General features: G+C 49.9%; 1 protein-coding gene across 3 annotated transcripts; it reads left to right on the forward strand.

The window, feature by feature from the left end:
• The first annotated feature begins 61 nt into the window (after positions 1-61).
• WFDC3 (WAP four-disulfide core domain 3) lies at positions 62-14,871 on the forward strand. 3 transcript variants are annotated; one of them, XM_045804795.2, is made up of 7 exons: positions 62-164; positions 2,072-2,306; positions 2,789-2,920; positions 4,671-4,817; positions 11,262-11,393; positions 12,422-12,607; positions 13,190-14,871. In XM_045804795.2, exons 2-7 carry the CDS (start codon positions 2,228-2,230, stop codon positions 13,204-13,206), a joined length of 693 nt encoding a protein of 230 aa, XP_045660751.1. In that variant the 5' UTR covers positions 62-164; positions 2,072-2,227; the 3' UTR covers positions 13,207-14,871. The 3 variants fall into 3 exon arrangements, with proteins under 3 accessions (XP_045660751.1, XP_045660750.1, XP_045660752.1); XM_045804794.2 differs by having other exon boundaries at positions 66-164; positions 1,990-2,306; XM_045804796.2 differs by lacking the exon at positions 62-164 and adding an exon at positions 208-596.
• The last annotated feature ends 4,608 nt before the right edge of the window (positions 14,872-19,479 follow it).

Below are 19,479 nucleotides of genomic sequence, written 5' to 3' on the forward strand. Positions count from 1 at the left end.
GTGACGTCATTGGAGGGCGCCGCGCGCCGACCCGGAAGCGCGCCGCAGCTAGCTGAGGGGTTTCCATGGGAACCGCAAGGCCGCGTCTCGCTGGGGGCCCGGACGCCTGCCCGCGCTGTGAGCGCGGTGGCCTGGGCTTTGTCTGAGGCGGGGCTTCGGCTCGGGTGCGGACTGTGGGTGTTTGGTCCGGGAACTCTCTCCGCCGGGCCAAAGCCTGTGGAGAAGTGCGGGGCAGGAGGAGGGGAGCAGGTTCCCTGGGCTGGGCTTTGGTGCGGAGGGGAGCACAGCGGCGCCTGCAGTTCAGTTTTTGAAAGCCGTAGAGTGGGCCTAATGCGGGGACCCGAAAACCCAACCGGAGGGGATTTGGCCCATGCTGTCCCAAACACCCACGGGGTCCCTCCAGGCCTAAGACCCAGGGGCTGCCTCTTGCATCCGAAGGCATCATAAGGTTGGGTCTTGGCCGGTGGACTCCCAAGCCCCAGGGAGCTCGGCTTTTCTCTCCAGACAGGTGATTGTGGGATGGGCAGGGGATGAAACGGTTTAACAGCTGTGGCGTTCCCCAGAGCTCCCCTGATCCCCTTAGCTCTGGCTTAGAGGTAAGATGTCTGTGAATAGAATTGGATCGATGTATGGGTAGTAGAGAAAGTTACTTTTACAGGTCACAATATGGGGTAGTAAAGAGTATGAGTTTTTCATGTAGAAAGATCTGAGTTCAAATCCAGCATGATTCGGTGATTAAGAACATTGACTATGGAATTGGGCTGCCTGTCTTTGGTCTACCACCTCCTAACTGAGTGACCCACGTTTCTTTCTTTGCCTCAGTTTCCCCATCTCTGTAGAGCAGGGATAATAGTACCTAATTCATAGGGTTGCAGTGAGGATTAAGTGAGTTAATTCATGTAAAGCACTTAGAACTGTGGGGCGAGTAAACCCTCAAGCAATGCTATCTGTCGACTATTATTAAATTCCAGTAACCACCACTTAACTAGCTTTACGACCTTGGGCATTCTTTCTCAACCCCTCTGAACCAGTTTTATTACCTCTACAAGATTATTGTGAGGATTAAAATAAACAATACATATAAAGCACATGTTAAGTCGTCAACGAATGTTAGTTATCTCCATGCTCCATGCTCTCCATGCATATCAGCCTTAAAACAATAAGGAAACTCTTTTTTTTTTAAGATTTTATTTATTTATTTGATAGACAGCCAGCAAGAGAGGGAACACAAGCAGGGGGAATGCGAGAGGAAGAAGCAGGCTCCTGGTGGAGGAGCCTGATGCGGGGCTTGATCCCAGAACGCTGGGATCACGCCCTGAGCCAAAGGCAGACGCTTAATGACAGAGCCACCCAGGCGCCCCAATAAGGCAACTCTTTGGCACCAAACTCTTTGGCTCTATTAAGGAGATTTTTACTTTAAGCTTTGAATTTCCTCTGCTCTTTAATCTTACTGGGCTAAGCAGTCTCAGTGGATACCATTAAATATCATGTCTGACCAAAGTCATAAGTAGGACAGAGAAAAGTAAAACGAAATAGAGGAAGAGGAGACGAAGAAAGGAAGTATGTGGTCTAGACTAGCTGAGTCATAACAACTTCCTTTGGGTTCTGTCATCTAGCCTTCACACAATCCAAAAATGGCTCATATGGGCTAGACAGACCAAGATGGAGGTGTTTGGTGCCTTTGTATTAGTTCTGAACAAACTCAAATACGACTTTACTGTAGTTTTTTGTTGGTTTCTAAGTAGTCTGCTCCATCCTCTGTTTTCTAGGTTGCTAACATGAACAGGAGCCACACTGCATTTTATTAGGCTTGGTTATTATTAAGTCCATCTTTAGTCCTTCCCTCTGTCACTTTGACTGCAGCTGTGTCCTTCCAAAGCCCTTTACGGCTCCCTTTGATCCTCTATCCGGTGGCCCTCCCTCCGTTTCCCCAGCTTCTGACCAGGTGCCTCGTCATTGTCCACGGGTGTTGTTTATATTCCATTACAGAGTTTGATCACCATCATCACACGGGCCTTTGGGAGTGCCAGGAATTTTCCCACACACCAGCAACCACTTTTCTTCTTGTCAGGAGAAGACATCCTTGGGGAGTATTGTGAAACGGAAGACTTTGGGGCTGGATTGAGGCCAGTCTCCTAGTCCTGTCCTTCCCTTGGTTGGTGTCCTGGGCAAAGTATACACCTCCGGCCTGGACTGAGTGCTCATCTCAACTCTCGGCACCATCGTCATGCTGAGGTGCCTCTTCCTCCTGAAGGTTCTTCTTGCTCTTGGGTCCCTGACATCCTGGGTGGCTGCAGGAGAGCATGGTGAGCTATTATTTACGATCCCTGGCTGATGGTAACAGAAAGTGACTAAGAAGTCATTCCCTGCCTCTTCCTGGAGTGAGAGTCCTCATTTGTGGAGATGGTCGTCTCTGTAGGACAGGACTGGATGCATAGATTCTCAGCACAGCCGGGGTAGGTCTTCCTGGCTTTCTTTACTCTCTCTGGACAAGGAGGTAGGACGTCCAGTCTGGCTTACTAGAGGTTCTAGCTTTTCCCTAGAGCTCCTTAAATGTGAACATGATCACCCCAACCTTTCCCTCTCTTTATCCGAAAAATGGCCGGACATTCAGTAGTGGTGGGCGAGTGTCAGGGCTTTTGTGGGGGGAGGGAGGGGAAAGCGGTTGCAGAGCTATTTTGGATAGGAATGTTTGCAGAGGCTGAACACCCTTGAAGTGCACTTGGCTTCCATTCCCCATTTCTTGAGGCTTCGCCAGTCACCCAACCTCGTGGGATATCTTTTGCAGTGAAAGCAGGAGAATGCCCTCCTGATAAGAACCCTTGCGAAGAGCTGTGCTGGGGGGACGAGTCGTGTCCGGCCGGGCAGAAGTGCTGTAGCACTGGTTGTGGTCGGGTCTGCCGAGGAGCACTTCCACAGGGTATGTTGGCTGGAGGGGCAAAATCCAAGTGTGCTTTCTTCTTCTCCTTCTCCTTCTCCTCCTTCCCCCTCCCCTTTCTCCTCCTCCCCTCCTCCTCCTCCTTTTATTTATTTATTTACTTATTTTATTTATTTATTAGTTTAAATTTTTTATTTTTATTTATTTTTTTGATGTAAAGTTCGATGATTCATTAGTTGCGTATAACACCCATGCAGTACGTGCCCTCCCTACTACCCATCACCAGCCTATCCCATTCCCCCACCCCCCTCCCCTCTGAAGCCCTCAGCTTGTTTCTCAGAGTCCACAGTCTCTCATGCTTCATTCCCCCCTCTGATTACCCCCCCATTCTTTATCCCTTTCTTCTCCTACCTATCTTCCTAGTTCCCATGTTCCATAGATGAGAGAAACCATATGATAATTGTCCTTCTCTGCTTGACTTATTTCACTTAGCATTATCTCCTCCAGTCCCGTCCATGTTGCAGCAAATGTTGAGAAATCGTTCTTTTCTGATAGCTGAGTAATATTCCATTGTATATATGGACCACAACTTCTTAATCCAGTCATCTGTTGAAGGGCATCTCGGCTCCTTCCATGTTTTAGCTGTTGTGGACAATGCTTCTAAGAACATTGGGGTGCATATGGCCCTTCTCTTCACTATGTCTGTATCTTTGGGGTAAATACCCAGGAGTGCAATGGCTGGATCATAGGGTAGCTTAATTTTTAACTTTTTAAGGGACCTCCACACTGTTTTCCAGAGTGGCTGTACCAACTTGCATTCCCACCAACAATGTAGGAGGGATCCCCTTTCTCCACATCCTCTCCAACATTTGTTGTTTTTTACCTTGTCAATTTTTGCCGTTCTAACTATTTATTTATTTTAAGGTGTGCTTTCCGACCTTGCCTCTGGGCTGGAAAGACCCAGAGACCCTCATACCTCCTAGCTTGGCTCTTGAAATCTAGCTTGCCTGCAGCACCTCTTCCCCCTCTTGGGGTTTCTTTCTTTAATCACTCAGTCCCCAGTTCTTTGTCTTCTATCAGGAAAGAACACACAACTGATGATCTCTGCCTTTTATTTGCACCCAGGGCTCCCGTGAAGGTTTGGAGGGCCAAGTTGTGAGGGGAAGCCCGTTAGAAGTAGTGATCAAAAGAGTAGACCGGAGGGGCGCCTGGGTGGCTCAGTCGTTAAGCGTCTGCCTTCGGCTCAGGGCGTGATCCCAGTGTTCTGGGATCGAGCCCCACATCAGGCTCCTCTGCTGGGATCCTGCTTCTTCCTCTCTCACTCCCCCTGCTTGTGTTCCTTCTCTCGCTGGCTGTCTCTCTCTCTGTCAAATAAATAAATAAAATCTTAAAAAAAAAAAAAAAAGAGTAGACCGGAGCCAGGCAGACTTTTCATGCTGCAAATAAGCCTTAAGCAGCTCTTTGTAAGTGTTAAGCTTTTAAGCCTTGATTTCCTCACCTGTTAAAGGGGGATAATGGTTTGTACCTCTTGGAATTGTTGTGAGGATCAAATGAGAGGTTCCTGGCACGAGGTGAACTCAGTAAATGTGACAGTAAATGTGAGCTGTTATCATTGTTATTATCTCTGCTTTAGCGCCAGCCTTTAGTCCCCCCCCCCCCCCCTTCAGGGTTAAGAGTCCTAAAGAAGCTCAGGGCTTCCTTTCTTTGATTTTCCCTTCTGCTACACCTGTGGGTTCCACCAGCACTTCTCTCTCTCTCTCTTTTTTGTGGCTGTCTCCCTTTTTTGCTACAGGGAGGAACGGAGATTGTCCCAGGGCTGTTTGGAAACAATCCTGTTTCCAAAGGTGCCTGAATGATGAGACTTGTCCAGGTGCAAAGAAATGCTGCACGTTCGGCTGCACCAAGCGCTGTGTGGTCCCGGTCTCTAAACCAAAGCTCGGTAAGAAATACTGCTCCGGGGGCCCATGGGCTCTTTGACCTGCCTGCTCCTTTCTCAAATAAGCCCATGCCATCCTCTTGTTGGTTTTACTCTACTTTGAACAACAAGAATGAAGTGTCTGCCATATTCTGAGAACTTTTCTAAAAAAACCAAGATAGACAAAGGGTACCCCGGCCGTGATGATCTGTGGTTTGTGGTCCCAGCAGGCAGAGGAGGCTGCCAGAAGGGAGATCATGGCTTGCAGAACTTTCTGCTCTATTGCTTGCCTCCTCCCCCGGTCCCCGAGAGGCCTCCGACAAGTATTAGAAATTGGTGATGTATCTCCCATGGCTCGTTCCTTCTCATTTCCCGCGTTTCCAGATTTTTATGGTTAATTTTACTTGTTTGTGCTTCCAAGTATATTTTATTATCGTATTGTTTCTCACTACCCTCCTCTCTGAAAATATGGAGGCCACTTTTATTGGGGAGGTGTTAGATGTATAAATTAATATCAGGGGACACCTGGGTGGCTCAGTCGGTTAAGTGTCCGCCTTCAGCTCAAGTCGTGATCCCAGGGTCCTGGGATCGAGCCCTGCGTTGGGCTCCCTGCTCAGCGGGGAGTCTGCTTCTCCCTCTCCCTCTGCCCCTTCCCCCACTCTTGCTCTCTCTCTCTCACTCTGTCTCTCTCAAATTAATAAATAAAATCTTAAAAAAATTAATTTAGGGACAACTGACATTTTTATGTTGAATCTTTATGTCTTCCCATTGTCCAAGTGCATTTGGTATATTTCAGGGTGTTTTATAGTTTTAAAATACTTCTTGATAATTTAATGTTTTATTTTTTTCTTCACTGCATTAAATGGGGTCTTACATCACGCCTTCCATTCTATTTTCTAAAGAGACGGGAACCATTCTCTCTGAGTGCATGTGGCAGCTATTCCAGCAGGAGAGCCTAGGTTTTGGTTGTCAGAGAGCTGGGTTCAAGCCTGAGGCTTAGCAGTTCCTGGCCAGCGGGTCCCTGGTCAAGTGTCTTCTGCTCCCCCGAGCCACATTTCTCTTCTCTGTGAAATGGGAAGAATAAACCTCGGAGGTTGTTGTAAAGATTCCAAGTATGTAAAGTGTTTAGCCCTCAGTAGACGTTAGCTTCCTTCCTGTTGCCGGCTAAGGTGGGCTTCTTCACAAGTTCAGCTGCTAACCAGCCCCTTTTATCAAGAACCAGGATTGCTTTCTCCTCCCCTGACCTCTGCCTCTCGGAGACCCTGGAACTCCACAGCATGTGACCACCTCTTTCCTACCGGCCGAGCCTCCCCAGGTAGCGGGGCCCCTTCCCTGTTCCCCGCGGGGCTGTCTGTGTCTGGCTTTGGCAGCTCTCTTGGGCGCCCTGCCCATAAGAGAGAATAGAGGGTTGTACTCCTTGCCAGGACTCTTGTGGCCCAGTTTTGGAACCAGAGCCTGGGAACCTGTGTCAGGACGGTCACCCACCACCAGCCTGTAGGGCCCAGCACAGTCTTCCAGTGTGTGAAGCTAATGGCTGAGTGATGGGGGCTGAGGGTGAGGCCGGCACCCAGGCCAGGCCCTTTGTGAGCTGCTCTGGGCCCTGGCCAGCCCCAAAGGGGGCTTCCTCTTCCCTTGGAGCAAGGCAGCCTGCAATAGTGACCTCCCTGCAGATCTCTCGGAGTGTACTTACTGGCTGAGTGGGGTCCTGGTCTGGCGGGAGGCGGTACTGGCTACAGTGTTAGGAGTTAATGACTTTCTTGTGGCTCTAGTCCTGGGCTGGGCCGCTCACTGGGACTGGTTGCTACGCTCAGTGCCACAGGAAGCTGTCCGTCCTGGGCTTTGAACAGTTCCTGCTTTCCCTTAGCTCTGACATTTCCAGAGGTTTACCAGAGCCAGTGCTGGTCCGTGTGGTAAGGTGGAGGGACAGTCAGGCCGCCGGAGGGCTCAGGGCAGACATTGGGACCTGCTCCCGTGTGGCAGTTCTGGTCTGAGCATGACGTGAACCTTGGCTTCTCTGCTTGCTGTGTGGCCTCTCTGAACCTCACCTTTTCTCTTTAACGTGGTGATAAGCCTATTTACCTCAAAGAGTGATAATGTCCTTTGGGCTGCTAGAACAGGATACCATAGACTGGGTGGCTTATAAATATCAGAAATTTATTTCTGACAATCCTGGAGGCTGAGAAGTCCAAGATTAAGGTGCCGGCATATTCAGTGTCCGGTGAAGGCCAGCCTCCTGGTTCATAGACTGCCATGTCTTCACTGGGACCTCACATGGCAGAAGGGGGCAATATGGGCATAGTCCCCTTCATGGGGGCTCCCTCTCATGCCCTGATCACCCCCTAAGCTCCCATCTCCCAAACCCATCACATCGCCGGTTAGATTTCAAAATACAAATTGTGGGGGAACACAAACATTCAGTCTATATCATACACTTTGGAAGATATGTATTTAAAAAGCCTATAGAAAACCTCCCAAATAATGCTCAACAGCTCGTGCTGTGATTCCCAGCACCTCTCTGTTCAGGTTCCCTCCCCGCCGTCCCATGTCTGACCTGTCTGTCCACTCCCTCACTTACCCACTCCCTCACTCCCTCACTACGTATCGAGTGTCTGGCTGGCATATGTGCGTGCTGTGGGGGGCAAGGCGCCGTGGCTATAAATACTACGCGTGAATGGTGATGCGGGCTGCGAGGGGACATCAAAGTGAGCAAGAAAGGAGGTGTCCTTTTAACCTGGAGGATGAGAGGGAGCTGGCTGGGAGCACGTGGGGTGCTGTGAAGGGGGAAGTACATGGGCCGAGGCCGGGAGCCAGAAGCTGGGAAGGGCTTACTGTTTCAAGGAAGTGAAAGGAGGTCAGTGGGGTTGGAGAAAAGAGAAGGAGAGGGAAGGTGGCTCCACTTAGGGAGAGTCCAGATTTCGGGTGAGTCTCCAGGGCCTCTGTCTAAGGCTTTGTTGCAAGCCCACTGGGAAGGCTTTGAGAGGCTTATAAAAGCAGGGAGGAGAGGCCCAGTCTGGTTTTCATTTTACTTTATTATTTTTTTTAAATTTAAAAAAAGGTTTCTTTATTAGGAGACTTTTTAAAATAAAGATTTTATTTATTTATTTATTTATTTATTTGAGAGAGAGTGAGAATGAAAGAGAGAGAGAAGGAACAGGGGGAGGGGCAGAGGGAGAGGGAGAAGCAGACTCCCCGCTGAGCAGGGAGCCACCGAGGCACCAGGAGAGTGAGTCCCAGCTCTTGCTCTTGGGTAAGCTTCGTGGAGTAAAGGGAATCATAATGATGTGACTTAAAGGACCACATCATTGGTCCTAGTGTCAGAACTGGGAATTTGGGATCCAGTTTTGCCGCCATTGACCTCAGGCCAATCCTGCCCCTTTCCTGGCTGTCTGGCTGTCTGTTTGCAAGAGAGGCAGGTGTGATGGCTCAGAGGGCCCTTCTTGGCTTAAGAAGTTTTGAGATTTCACTTTTCTACCAGCACCGCTGTCCTTCCCTCAGCTAGAGTGGAAGGGTAGAGTTGGGGCAACAGTAAAGCCTATGTCTGAGTATTTCCTGGGCTTCAGCTTTTTATTCCACTCTTTTTTTTTTTTTTTTGGTGGTAGCTTGGGTCTTGGGATAGGGGCATCTTTGCAGGTTGGGATGACCATTCCCATTCTGACTCTCATTCCTGTTTCTCATCCTGACTCCTGGTTAGATAACTGTGAGGTGCCTGCAAACCACGTGGTATGAGGAACTGAGCTTACCTGGCTTGGGAAAGCCGAGACAGTGAGAGGCAAAGGATCCTGTCTACGATGGTGGCGCAAGCCTTGTTTTCACAAGGTCTCTGGGCATAGGACAAGGACCAATGGATAGAACTTGTAGACAGCCGGGTTTCAGTTGAGTATAAAGTGTAAGGATGGGGCTGCCTGGGTGGTGCAGTTGGTTATGCATCTGACTCTCGATTTCCACTCGGTCATGGTCTCAGGGTCATGAGATCAAGCCCTGCATCGGGCTCTGTGCTCTGCACGGAGTCTGCTTGAGATTCTCTCTCTCACTCCCTCCCTCCTCTGCCTCTCCCACTCATGCTCTCTCTCTCTCTAAAATAAATAAATAAATAAATAAATAAATCTTAAAAAAAAGTGTAAGGATGGCATAGTCTGGCTTGGAGGTCGTGAAAGCCAGTGTTGGAGCTGAGAGTTGGGAAGTATTTGGCAGGGATTTAGGCATCAGACATGGGGGATGCAGTGGGTGGCCATGGTGGGCACTGGACAAAGGGCATGTGTTCTGACCCTCGGGGCTTCAGCCTGTTTCTCAAGAGTCCTTTCCTGCATCTACTATTTGACAAAACCCCAGGGACCTCAAGGAAGCCTGGCCTGGAAGAGAGTAGGGGTTTGGTCTCTGTGCTGGTCCTGGGGATGAGGGCAGAGAGTCGCGGAGTGCTCCTGGCATTGGTCACTTCAGGGCCAAAGTCAGCAAAATGCTGACATCTGGGAAGGCTGCTTCACATAATCCCGTGAGAAGTTGTTGCTAGGTTTTTCCCACTATATATATATACATATATTTTATGCCCAGCCTTCTCAACTGCGGAATGATGTTAAATAGATTTTAGTGTTTGTCAAGCAGGTGGGGAGGGGTGCAAAGGTACCTCTGGCAGTTACAGTGACCATATTTTCTGGATAAGAAAATCAGAGTCGATGTGATCTGACAATGGCATAGAATCTTTGAAATAGGGGCTGTTCAGGAAAATCCTTGATGCCAGGTTATTAGACCCTAGTTGTTCAGCTGCACGTATTCTCCTTGGAGGCCAACACTTGCCTTTTTTCCAGCATGGCAGACTTCCCAGAGCCAGCCATAGGCCATTGTACTTACATGTCCCAACTCAGAGGCACCGGGCCAGTCCTGCTTCGGTTTTCTACAATGCTTTTAATAGCCTGTCACTTCTTTTCTCCACTTAAAGAACCTGAAATAAACACTGAGATGAGTGAGTCATGGCGAGTCAGTTTGGTTTGGAAGTGGCTTCCTAGGGGTGTGCCTGCTCCAGGGGGCCTGGCCCGGTGCCTGCGTGTTTTAAGGGTGGTATAGTAGAAAGAGTGCTTCCTTGCAAACCAAAAGGCTGAGTTTTGTCCTGCTTTGCCACTGACTCACTCTGTAGTTCTGGGCAAACCCCTTCTCTCCTCTGAGCGTTATTATCTTCAGAGGGGTGGGGAAGGGGCGCATCACGGGTGTGTTTGGCTGTATGCAACAGAAGGTTAACCAAATAGGGGTTCATTTTTCTCACATAACAAGAAATCCTGAAGTAGGGACCAGGGCTGGGGTGGTGGCTCCACGGTGCTAACAAGGATGAGGTTATTTTTTTTTTTTAATGATTTTTTTATTATATTATGTTAGTCACCATACAGTACATCCCCGGTTTCCGATGTAAGGCTCGATGATTCATTAGTGTATAAGAGGTTATTTTTTTTCCTTCTCCTTTGCGTTCCTTGGCGTCGTCCTCATACTAGTTGCTTCACGGTTGAAAGAAGGTGGCTCTGCTCCCCTGCGTTATGTCTGTCTTTGCACTGGAAGAAAGAGAAGCCAGGGGGCAATTGGAAAGGTGCATTACCTGGATCAGGAATGCAAAAGTTTTCCCAGTTTAGTCTTCGTTTGTGGCCACTCTTAGTTACAAGGTAATTTGGGGAAGCAAATCATTGTAGCTGGCTGGGCTCACTGTCTCCGAACCAACCTGTGGTTTTATTAGCAAGTGTTTCAGTTATCCATGGCTGCATAACAAGCACTTCCCAAATGCAGTAGCTCAAAATAGCAACAGTTGCCTCTTTCCCACAGCTGTTTGAGTTGGCGGGGCTCAGCGGGGCAGTTCTCATACCCACATATGCCGAAGCTAGTCACTCACGCAGCTGCGTGCAGCCGGGAGCTCAGCGGGGAACTGGACGGTGGCTGGCCCGTGCACGATGCCCTCTTCATCCAGCTTCTCTCTCTCTTTGGGGCATCTCATCATTCTACAGTTGAGCCCAAGCTGCTTCATGGCATAGCGGCTGATTTCCAAGGGGGGGTGTTTTAAGAGGACAAGCCCCAGCATGCAAGTGCTTATCAAGCTTCTTACTTGATAAGGACACTTGCTGGTGTCCTGTTGGTCAAAGCAAGTCACACAGTCCAGCCCAGAGACAGTATGGGAGGTGAGTTCACTGGCGGCCACCACCATAGGAGGGAGAGTGAATAAGGGGCTGGCAATAAGTCTGTTTGCCACAGTGGGTTAGACCTCAACAGTGCTTTCCGGACTGCGAGTCTTGTTTAGTAGTTGATGACCAGCTTTAAAAAAAAAAGAAAGACTGTGAAGTATATACATGTATGCACATAAATACATACATTTTAGATATGCATACGGATTAACATACACAATGAAAAATGTGATTTTGCACTCAAGAGTCACAATGAAAATAACCAGAAACACTGGGCCCGAACACCTCTGGGCCCCATGCTCTGATTCTATGGCAGAATCTGGTGGCGAATGTCCTGCTGACCCCCTTCCGTGCGAGGAGCTGTGTGACAGGGACGAGTCCTGTCCCCAGGGCCATAAATGCTGCAGCACCGGCTGTGGCCACTCGTGCCGTGGAGACATTAAGGGAGGTATGTTGGCTGCTTGGGGAAGAAATTCTTGAGTTCCAGGGTCGGTTGGGGAGGGAGCCATCTGTGGCCTCCTTGTCTTTCCCTTCCTGCGGGGAGTCAGAGTTCTCATCCTTTCGGTCCTCCTTGCCCCCAGGCCAAAGCCATCCCTCCTCCTGGGGCCCAGGGGCCCATGCTGGTGTCGAAAGAACTAGGGGAAGGCAGTGTGGGTTAGTAGGAAAAGTCCTGAGGCTGGAAGACGGGTAGCACGGCTTCTGGTCTCGGTTCTGCTGCTGACTGGCTCTGTGACCCCAGGGAAGCAGACTCCTCCTGAGCCAGTTCCTCCGTCTGTAAAATGAGGGAGTTGCCCAAGATCGTGGTTTTCTGACCAGATTCTTAGCACCATATCCACAACAGATACAAGCATTCCTGATCTGATTTCTTCGTTTCAATATATATATTTTAAACAAACCCATATTTTTGAGTATGGTTTTGGTACCGGCACTGTGGAACTCCCCTTCGGAATCAAGGGCTCAGATGTTGTTTTTAGACAACACGTAGATTCCCAGGCAGCGTTCAAGGTTCTGAAGACCGATTCTTGACTCTGTGTAGCTTATCAGGGAAGGTAGACAGATCAGGAATTGTGATAAATTCTGATGAGAGGAGCACAAAGCAGGGCACCAAACCTTGTCTGGGGTGGCTGAGGAGGCCTCCCTGAGGAAGGGAATACTGGGAGGCCCAGGCATGGGGGAGCGAGTTGGGGGGCTCCTTGGCACTCCACCCAGCCCCACCCACAGAGGTACCCAACGGAGGGACCTCCAGGGAACTCTGCGGGATACCATTTGAAAACCGTTGGTCTGGATGCTCTCTTGGGGCCCCACTGATTCTCGGAGGCTCTAGCCCCCAGGTTTCCCAGGCAGATCTTTGGTTAAGATCGAGTTACAGTCAGGGATGGATTCCTCTGGAGCCAGTGAGTCTCAGTTCCAGCCGGGAACCTGGGGTCCGTGGAGCCGACGGTCCTGTCTCTTTACCTGGGCCTGTTTATCCCGCAGGCCGGGGTGGTGACTGTCCCCGCATTTTGGTGGGCCTGTGCATTGTCAACTGCATGATGGATGAGAACTGCCAGGCTGGGGAAAAGTGTTGCAAGTCAGGCTGTGGCCGCTTCTGTGTCCCGCCCGTTCTGCCACCCGAACTGGCCACAAACCCCAGCGGGACCCTCACCTCTGATTCTGCCTTAGGTGAGTCACGTCCAGCATCACTGATAAGAGCGCGCTTAACTGCTGTGTGGAGAGCGCTGGCTTAGGTGCTGGGTAGGGGACTTGAGAGCGTCAAGACAAAGTTCTTGCTCTGGAGAATCTAGTGGGAGAAAAAGATCCTAGTCACAGATGAGGACCCTTTTTATAGACCGCGTGGGCTTCTAGGTTCTCAGAGTGGGCCTGGCTCCTTGGGAAGATCTTTCTGTCCAAAGTAGGATTGAGTCTGGACCCTAAAGGCTAAGCAGGATGTGACAAAGAGAGGATAGCACAGAGAACATGCTGGACCAGTGTGGTCTGGTGGTTAGCAAAGGCACAAAGGGTGGAATGGTGTGATGTTCGGGGAGCCGGATGGGGGTGGGGCGAGAGTGGGCTGTTCTCGTGCTAGGAGATAGAAGGTTGACATCTGAGTGAGTAGAATCTTCACTGCCAGTTTGGACTGGATTGTCTGGGGAACAGGGCACCATTCAAGGCTTTGGGGAGCAATGCATGCAGAACTTCTCTAGGGTGGAGGGGAGCCGGAGCCAGGAGGGCACAGTTGTGACCTGATGCTGCTTCTTTTTGCAGAGATCCCGGTGCCTTAGCTGTTGTGATTTGTCCTGAGCTCCTTTGGTGACCACAGGGGGCTTGTCCTGGCTGCCAGGAGAGGGTGATGTCCTGGGGCTGTGACCCTTCCCGCTGGGCTCTCGTTGCCCTCTCTGCTCTGCTTCTGTTCCTGCTGCTGCCCTGAGCACGGGGAAACAGAGTCGTGGGCTTGGGCAATGGTGCGCGGCACTGCTTTTCCCCAATAAAGACTGTGCTGACCTTCTTGTCTGTGCTGTTTGAGGGCCGGACGAGCAGAGAGAGCAAGGGGGTCTGAGCATGTCTGCAGGATTATGAGACTTAAGGCAATCCATCCTTTCTGAGAACACTGAAAGTAGGTGCAGCTCGGGTGGCGAGGGCAGAGGTGGGGGGGAGCTCTGCCTAGGCTGACTTGCCACAGATGTCTCTCTCAAGCCTCAGGAGTGGGACCATCAGGCCTCTTCTTGGGCCTGCTGACCTTGTATCAGAGAATGTGAGTTGGGGGTGGACCTGGGGTGGGAAACTAGTATACTGTAGTCCCTTGGATGTTCTCACCTTTGACCTCCTTCCTTGGGGCTCCAAGACAGGCAGTTTGTTCCCTCCAGGTAGCTTTGCTGTGTGGGGGGGGTTGTCTTTAGTTTCTGAGAATATAAAAAATTAAAAACATTTTAAAAAATGCATACAAAATGGATCACATTCTATATCCTGGAGAAATCGATGTCATCACATCATTGTAATGGACACCATAACAGCTAATTTAGTCATCTCTAGGTGGATTATTAGTCCTAATAAATGTTGGCCTACTTTTGCAGGTAAATCTGGGGAAATTCTTTGTACTAGAATTCTAGTTTCTCTAATAGAGCCTGACCCCAAAAAAGACCCTCAGTCAGTGTTTGTTGAGTGAATGAAAGAATGAATATAATTCCCAGGTCTGTCCATTAGGAATTTGTTGAGCTTCGAGTAATAGAAAACCCAACTAACAGTGGCTTAGCCATAAAGACATTTAATTTTCTCACATTGGTCTGGAGAGAGGCAGTGGGGCTGGTTCAGCAGCTCACCCATAGCACTAATGAGCAGACTCATTCTTTTCTTCCCCACCAACCTCAGCGCGCTGGCGTTTGTCCTTGTGATGGTCACCTCATGGGCGTGGGATGGTTGCTGTAGCTCCGGACATCACAGCAGGAAGGTCTGTGGAGAGGGTAATGGGGAAGAAACCTTCACCTCAAATGGTGCTCTCCTTTTAGTGATGGTGCTCATGTTCCCCGGAAGCCGACCCCTCCCCACATTTCCCTCGTCCTCTCATTGGCTGGAAGAGCAAATGTCTGCAAATGGGAAAGGGAAAATGTGACTGTCTTAGATTAAACGTGCTTCATTCTTGAGGCTGAGGGAGGGACCCACCTGGGTTTAAAAACAGATTCTGTTAGCAAGGAAGAAGGAGAGAATGATCTTGGGGGGGAGGTAAGTAACGCACCGCATGTTTTGTACTGGGTCAAAGGACATATGCATTCAAAATTTGGACAGAAATTGCTAAGTAGGCAGGGCTTTTCTAACAAGAAAGACAAAGACTATTAGTGCTCACGTTCAACATTGCAAAAATGTTTTTGTAATTCCCAACTCTAATTGGAAAAGGCGAGTCACAACTTAAAAAAACCTTCCAGGATGCCTGGGTGGTGTAGTGGGTTAAGTGTCCGACTCTTGATTTCGGCTCAGGTTGTGATCAGGGTTGTGAGATCGAGCCCTGTGTCGGGCTCTGAGTCTGCTTAAGATTCTCTCTCCCTCTGCCCTCCCCCCCATAGATAAATAAAAATCTTAAAAAACAATGTCCATCTCTGCTGTCTTTTTGTGTCCCCTTTCCCTCCATTTCCACACTGGCCTGTGAAATTCTGGTTTCTTCCGATTCAGAACACTCATCTCTTTGAGAAGACATGTCTGTGGTTGATCTGAAGAAGAGTGGCTGCCATGAACCTCGAGGTGGCCATCCTAGGGACACTCAGGGCTCCAGGCTCATAGTGCAGGGAACCAGGAGGACCGACTGGTGTTAGTGGACTAGGCTGGAGAACATTTTGGTAAATTCCTCTTCCATTGTTTTGCTTATCGTGTTATTGTTTATTAAAAAATCAAAATGATACATGGATACCATCTAAAAAATTGATATGGAAAAACCTTCAATGAAAAACAGCAGTCCTGGGATCATAAGTAGTGTAGGGTGATTTTCTGCTGGGGGGTCGGAGTGAGACTGGAAAGGAAGGTGTGAGCCCCAGTGCAGCTCAGGCTGAGCACCAGGAGAGATGTCCCTTCCAGATCTTTCCTCCTCATCTGGGGCAGCCCATCCTGTCCACATGGGAGCAAGGGCATGGGGCAGGGGGAGGGGAGAGAATGAGAGGGAGAGAGAGAGAGAGAGAGAGAGAGAGCATGAACCGAAGGGCTGAATTTGACCTTGGGATTGTGTTGGAGTTTGGGGTCAAAAGTTGAGGTGGGGCTAAATTCCACATCCCCTGCCCCCCAGGGGCCTTTCTAGGCCTCTTTTCCTACTGTTTTCCCTTAACCAAAGAAGCCATCAGAATCTTTCCTTCCTCGGTTTAAGGCCATTTCAGTCTCAATCTTGGGGGATCAGGTCTCCATGGACCCTGCTCCTATGGACGCCCTAACCTTGCACCCTGAAATTAACTCTGACCAGACTGAAAAACCACACACACGCCCCTCCCCATCCTCAGCTTCCCGTGGCTTACCTTGGGAGGTGAAATCTGAAACTAGCTCCCCATACACAGAGGCCATTGTGAGATGGAGGAAAGAGATCACTCCCCATCAGCGGCTGGCAGGTGTAATAAACAAGGAACTTACACATGGTGCTTGTCTTGGGCTCCGGAAGATGGCAGATCTCAGAGCCTGCCTGCCAGAACCTTAAAGGTTTACAGAGAGGCCTTAACGGGGCTCAGTCTCATGCACCGGCCAGAGTGTCTCAACAACGCCCTGCTCCCTCAAGGCTACATCCTTGAAAATGGCTCCCACCATGGGAACGGTGAGTGGTGGTACATTCCAAGGACAGGGGAGGGGGAGGAACCCCTGACTGTCCAGGGTCAGCCTGCAGGTCAGCCAGCAGTCATGTCCTCTCCGTGACCTCCTCCAACACTTCCACACTGTGGGCAGGAACTTCTGGGGCTCTGATACCAGTCCTCAAATGTGAGTCATCTAAGACCTGTTCTTTGACCCGAGGCAGTGGGACTTGAGCTCCCTACTTCTCAATCCCTTTCCTTGACCATCTGGTGGTGGAGACACCAGGTTGCACACGCAGGTGCCGCCTCAGGGACATCATGGGCTCTGCATCCTCTCCCTGGTGCTCTTCTGATCTTACTCTCCAAGGGGATAATGTCATTGGTAAGTGGGATATGTGGGGTGAGAGGGGCAAGGGGCGCAACCCCTGCCCCTGGCAAGGGGGTGCTCTGGAGGGCTTTCTTTTCCTACCCAAGTTAAGCCCTCTTGTCAAGGCGGTAGGTGCCTAGAAGGCCAGCTTCCTATAGATTCACAAACATCGATAAAGAATGAAGAAATCCCCCAAAGAGTTACCAGCTAACACGTAGTGAGCCCTGACTATGTCCCAGGTGCTGGGCTAAGAACTTGACAGCACAGCGGCCCTGGGACGTCCTGTGTCTTTCACAGGACACAGAATGTTTAAATAACTTGCCCAAGGCCTCAGAGTGAGTCTCAGGGCTAGGTTTGAACCTAGGTCTGTATGCTTCAACAATTTTGGTATTCTGCTTTCTCTCACTGTAAAATGATGGTAGGCAAGTGGTTTGGATCAACTGTGATAGTTTGGGAAGTAAGGATAAGGGACAGGCAGGGGAAACTCTGGGTTCTGGTCCAGATTACCTGTGTGAGCTGGGGCAAGCTGCTTCTCTCTCCGTAGGGAGAGAGAGGGACAGAGAGGGCAGGAGGGAGAGAGAGAAAGAGAGGGAGAGAGGCAGGAAGGGAGAGAGAGGGAGAGAGAGGGAGAGAGGAGTGAGAGGGAGGGCAGGAGAGGGAAAGAGAGGGAGGTGGGGAAGGGAGGGAGAGATAGGGAAAGACAGGGAGAAAGGGGGGGGGAGAGGGAGAGACAGGAAGGCAGAGAGAGGGAGCCACAGGGAGAGACAGGGAGAAGGAGGGAGGAAGAGGGAGGGAGGGAGAGGGACAGGGAGGGAGGGAGAAAAAGTGAAAGAGAAGGGGATAGAGAGACAAACATCAGTTCCACAAGTTACAGTCCCTTCCTGCCCTGAGACTCTCGTCCTGCAGAGCAGGTCCCGGTGGGAGGAGCTTGGCCCTGGATGTCTGTGACCTATTCCTAAGCTCTCTTTCATGCTTTCTCACTCATATCCTGGTCACTCTGCCGTCCTGGTCTTACATACCCATCATCAGATAGCAGCTCTTGAATTGTTTTCTTCCAAGAGCGACCTGGGTCCCAGCTCCAGCCTAAAGCAGGAACCCCCCCTCCCCCCGCCGCCCCTGCCGCTTGCAACCAGGGCCGGGAAACGAAATGCAGTTTGTGAGGGTGGGACAGAGCCCAGATTCTGAAGATGGGGTGCGAGTATTCAGCGAGGGCTCAAGCCCTATTTGGAGTGGTGGGGAGCTCAGATGCTCCTCTCCTCAGATCCTGGGCTCAGCTGCTTTGGGGACGCTTGTGGGAAATGGGTGGGGAGTTTTGAGTGGAAAGAATTCTTGGCTGGGTGCCTTTATTCTCAGAGCCACCAGAGGGCAGCAGAGGTCTAAGTCAGAGACCATTTCCAGGCAAGAGAATGAACCGTTCCGTATTCTAGAAGCCTAGTTAAGGGAAAAGTTCAGTATTGTCTGAGTTCCTCCCAGTTTTTTCCAGTCACTCTGAGAAGAAGTTACATAGCCGGCTCTATACTCCAGATCCCTACTGAATTGTACTTAATCCATTATAAGACCTAACATTATGCCCTCCCTTTTCATGCCTTGTGGAATGACCCTGCTATCTTGGGGACACGATTATGTTGTATCATTGTTTCTTGTACAAAGTCACAGGCAGGGGTGCCTGGGTGGCTCAGCCGTAGGTTCAGGTCAGGATCCTAGGGTTCTGGGATTGAGCCCCGCATCGGGCTCCCTGCTCCGCGGGAAGCCTACTTCCCTCTCCCACTCCTCCTGCTTGTGTTCCCTCTCTCGCTGTCTCTCTCTGTCAAATAAATAAAATATTTAAAAAAACCGAATTATTTAAAAAAACAAAAAAACAAAAGAACAAAGTCACAGGCAAGTTCTTTGTGGAGCTCAAGGTCAGGAGAAAGTTGCCCTCTGGCCCTGAGCCATTCTGAGAATGGGCAGGGAAGTAACATAACTGGCCTCACCTCCATCGCCAGCCCCTGTGAGAAAGTGCTTTCCGGAGCCAATGTTTCTCCCTTGTGTTTCCTTCTTCCTCAGCATTCCAGCAGTGTCAGAGCGGCTTATATGCTTGGGATCGTCTTTGTTTTTATTTTCCTCCTTCCCTCTGCCTCTTCTTCTTCCTCCTTCCTTTCCAGTTTTTTTTTTTTTTAAGATTTTATTTTTTATTTGTTAGAGAGAGACAGAGTGCATAAGTAGGGGGAGCAGCGCCTGAGCGGAAGGCAGACGCTGCACAACTGAGTCACCCAGGTGCCCCACCAGTTTCTTATTTTTTGAGAAAGGATGCATAATCACTGTTGAGATATTCAAACAACACAGAAAAGTCCAAAGAGGACGATCTCCCGCCTCTAGATAACCATTGCTAAGTGGTGAACGTTGTTCTAGCCTTGCCCCTAGGTTGATACGGTAGCAAGAGTGGGAAGGAAATTCGTATATTCTGTCATAGGCTTTTGTCACTCAACAGTATGTCATAGATGGACAAGATTTTATTTATTTATTTGAGAGAGAGAGAGAGAGATCACAAGCAGAGAGGAGGGTAAGAGGGAGAGGGAGAAGCAGACTCCCCGCTGAGCAGGGAGCCCTACTCAGGACTTGATCCCGGGACCCGAGATCTGAGCCAAAGGCAGACACTTAAGCCCCCGAACCACCCAGGTGCCCTGATAGACATGATTTTTTAAAAAGACCTATTTATTTATTGGAGAGAGAGAGAGAGGGAGCAGGAGAAAGGCAGAAGGAGAGACTCCCCAGACAGACTCCCTGCTGAGTGTGGAGCTGCTGCAGGGCTCGATCTCATGACCCACGAGATCACGTCCTGAGCCGAGGCCAAGAGTCGGATGCTTAACCCACTGAGCCACCCAGGCACCCTGATCGACATAATTTTTAGTTGTTAAAGTACTTGGTTTCTTTAAGTACATATGAATTTTTTATAT

Source organism: Ursus americanus, chromosome 22, assembly GCF_024610735.1.
Source record: "Ursus americanus isolate L20-20 chromosome 22, mUrsAme1.1.p, whole genome shotgun sequence".
NCBI classification, from domain to species: domain Eukaryota; kingdom Metazoa; phylum Chordata; class Mammalia; order Carnivora; family Ursidae; genus Ursus; species Ursus americanus.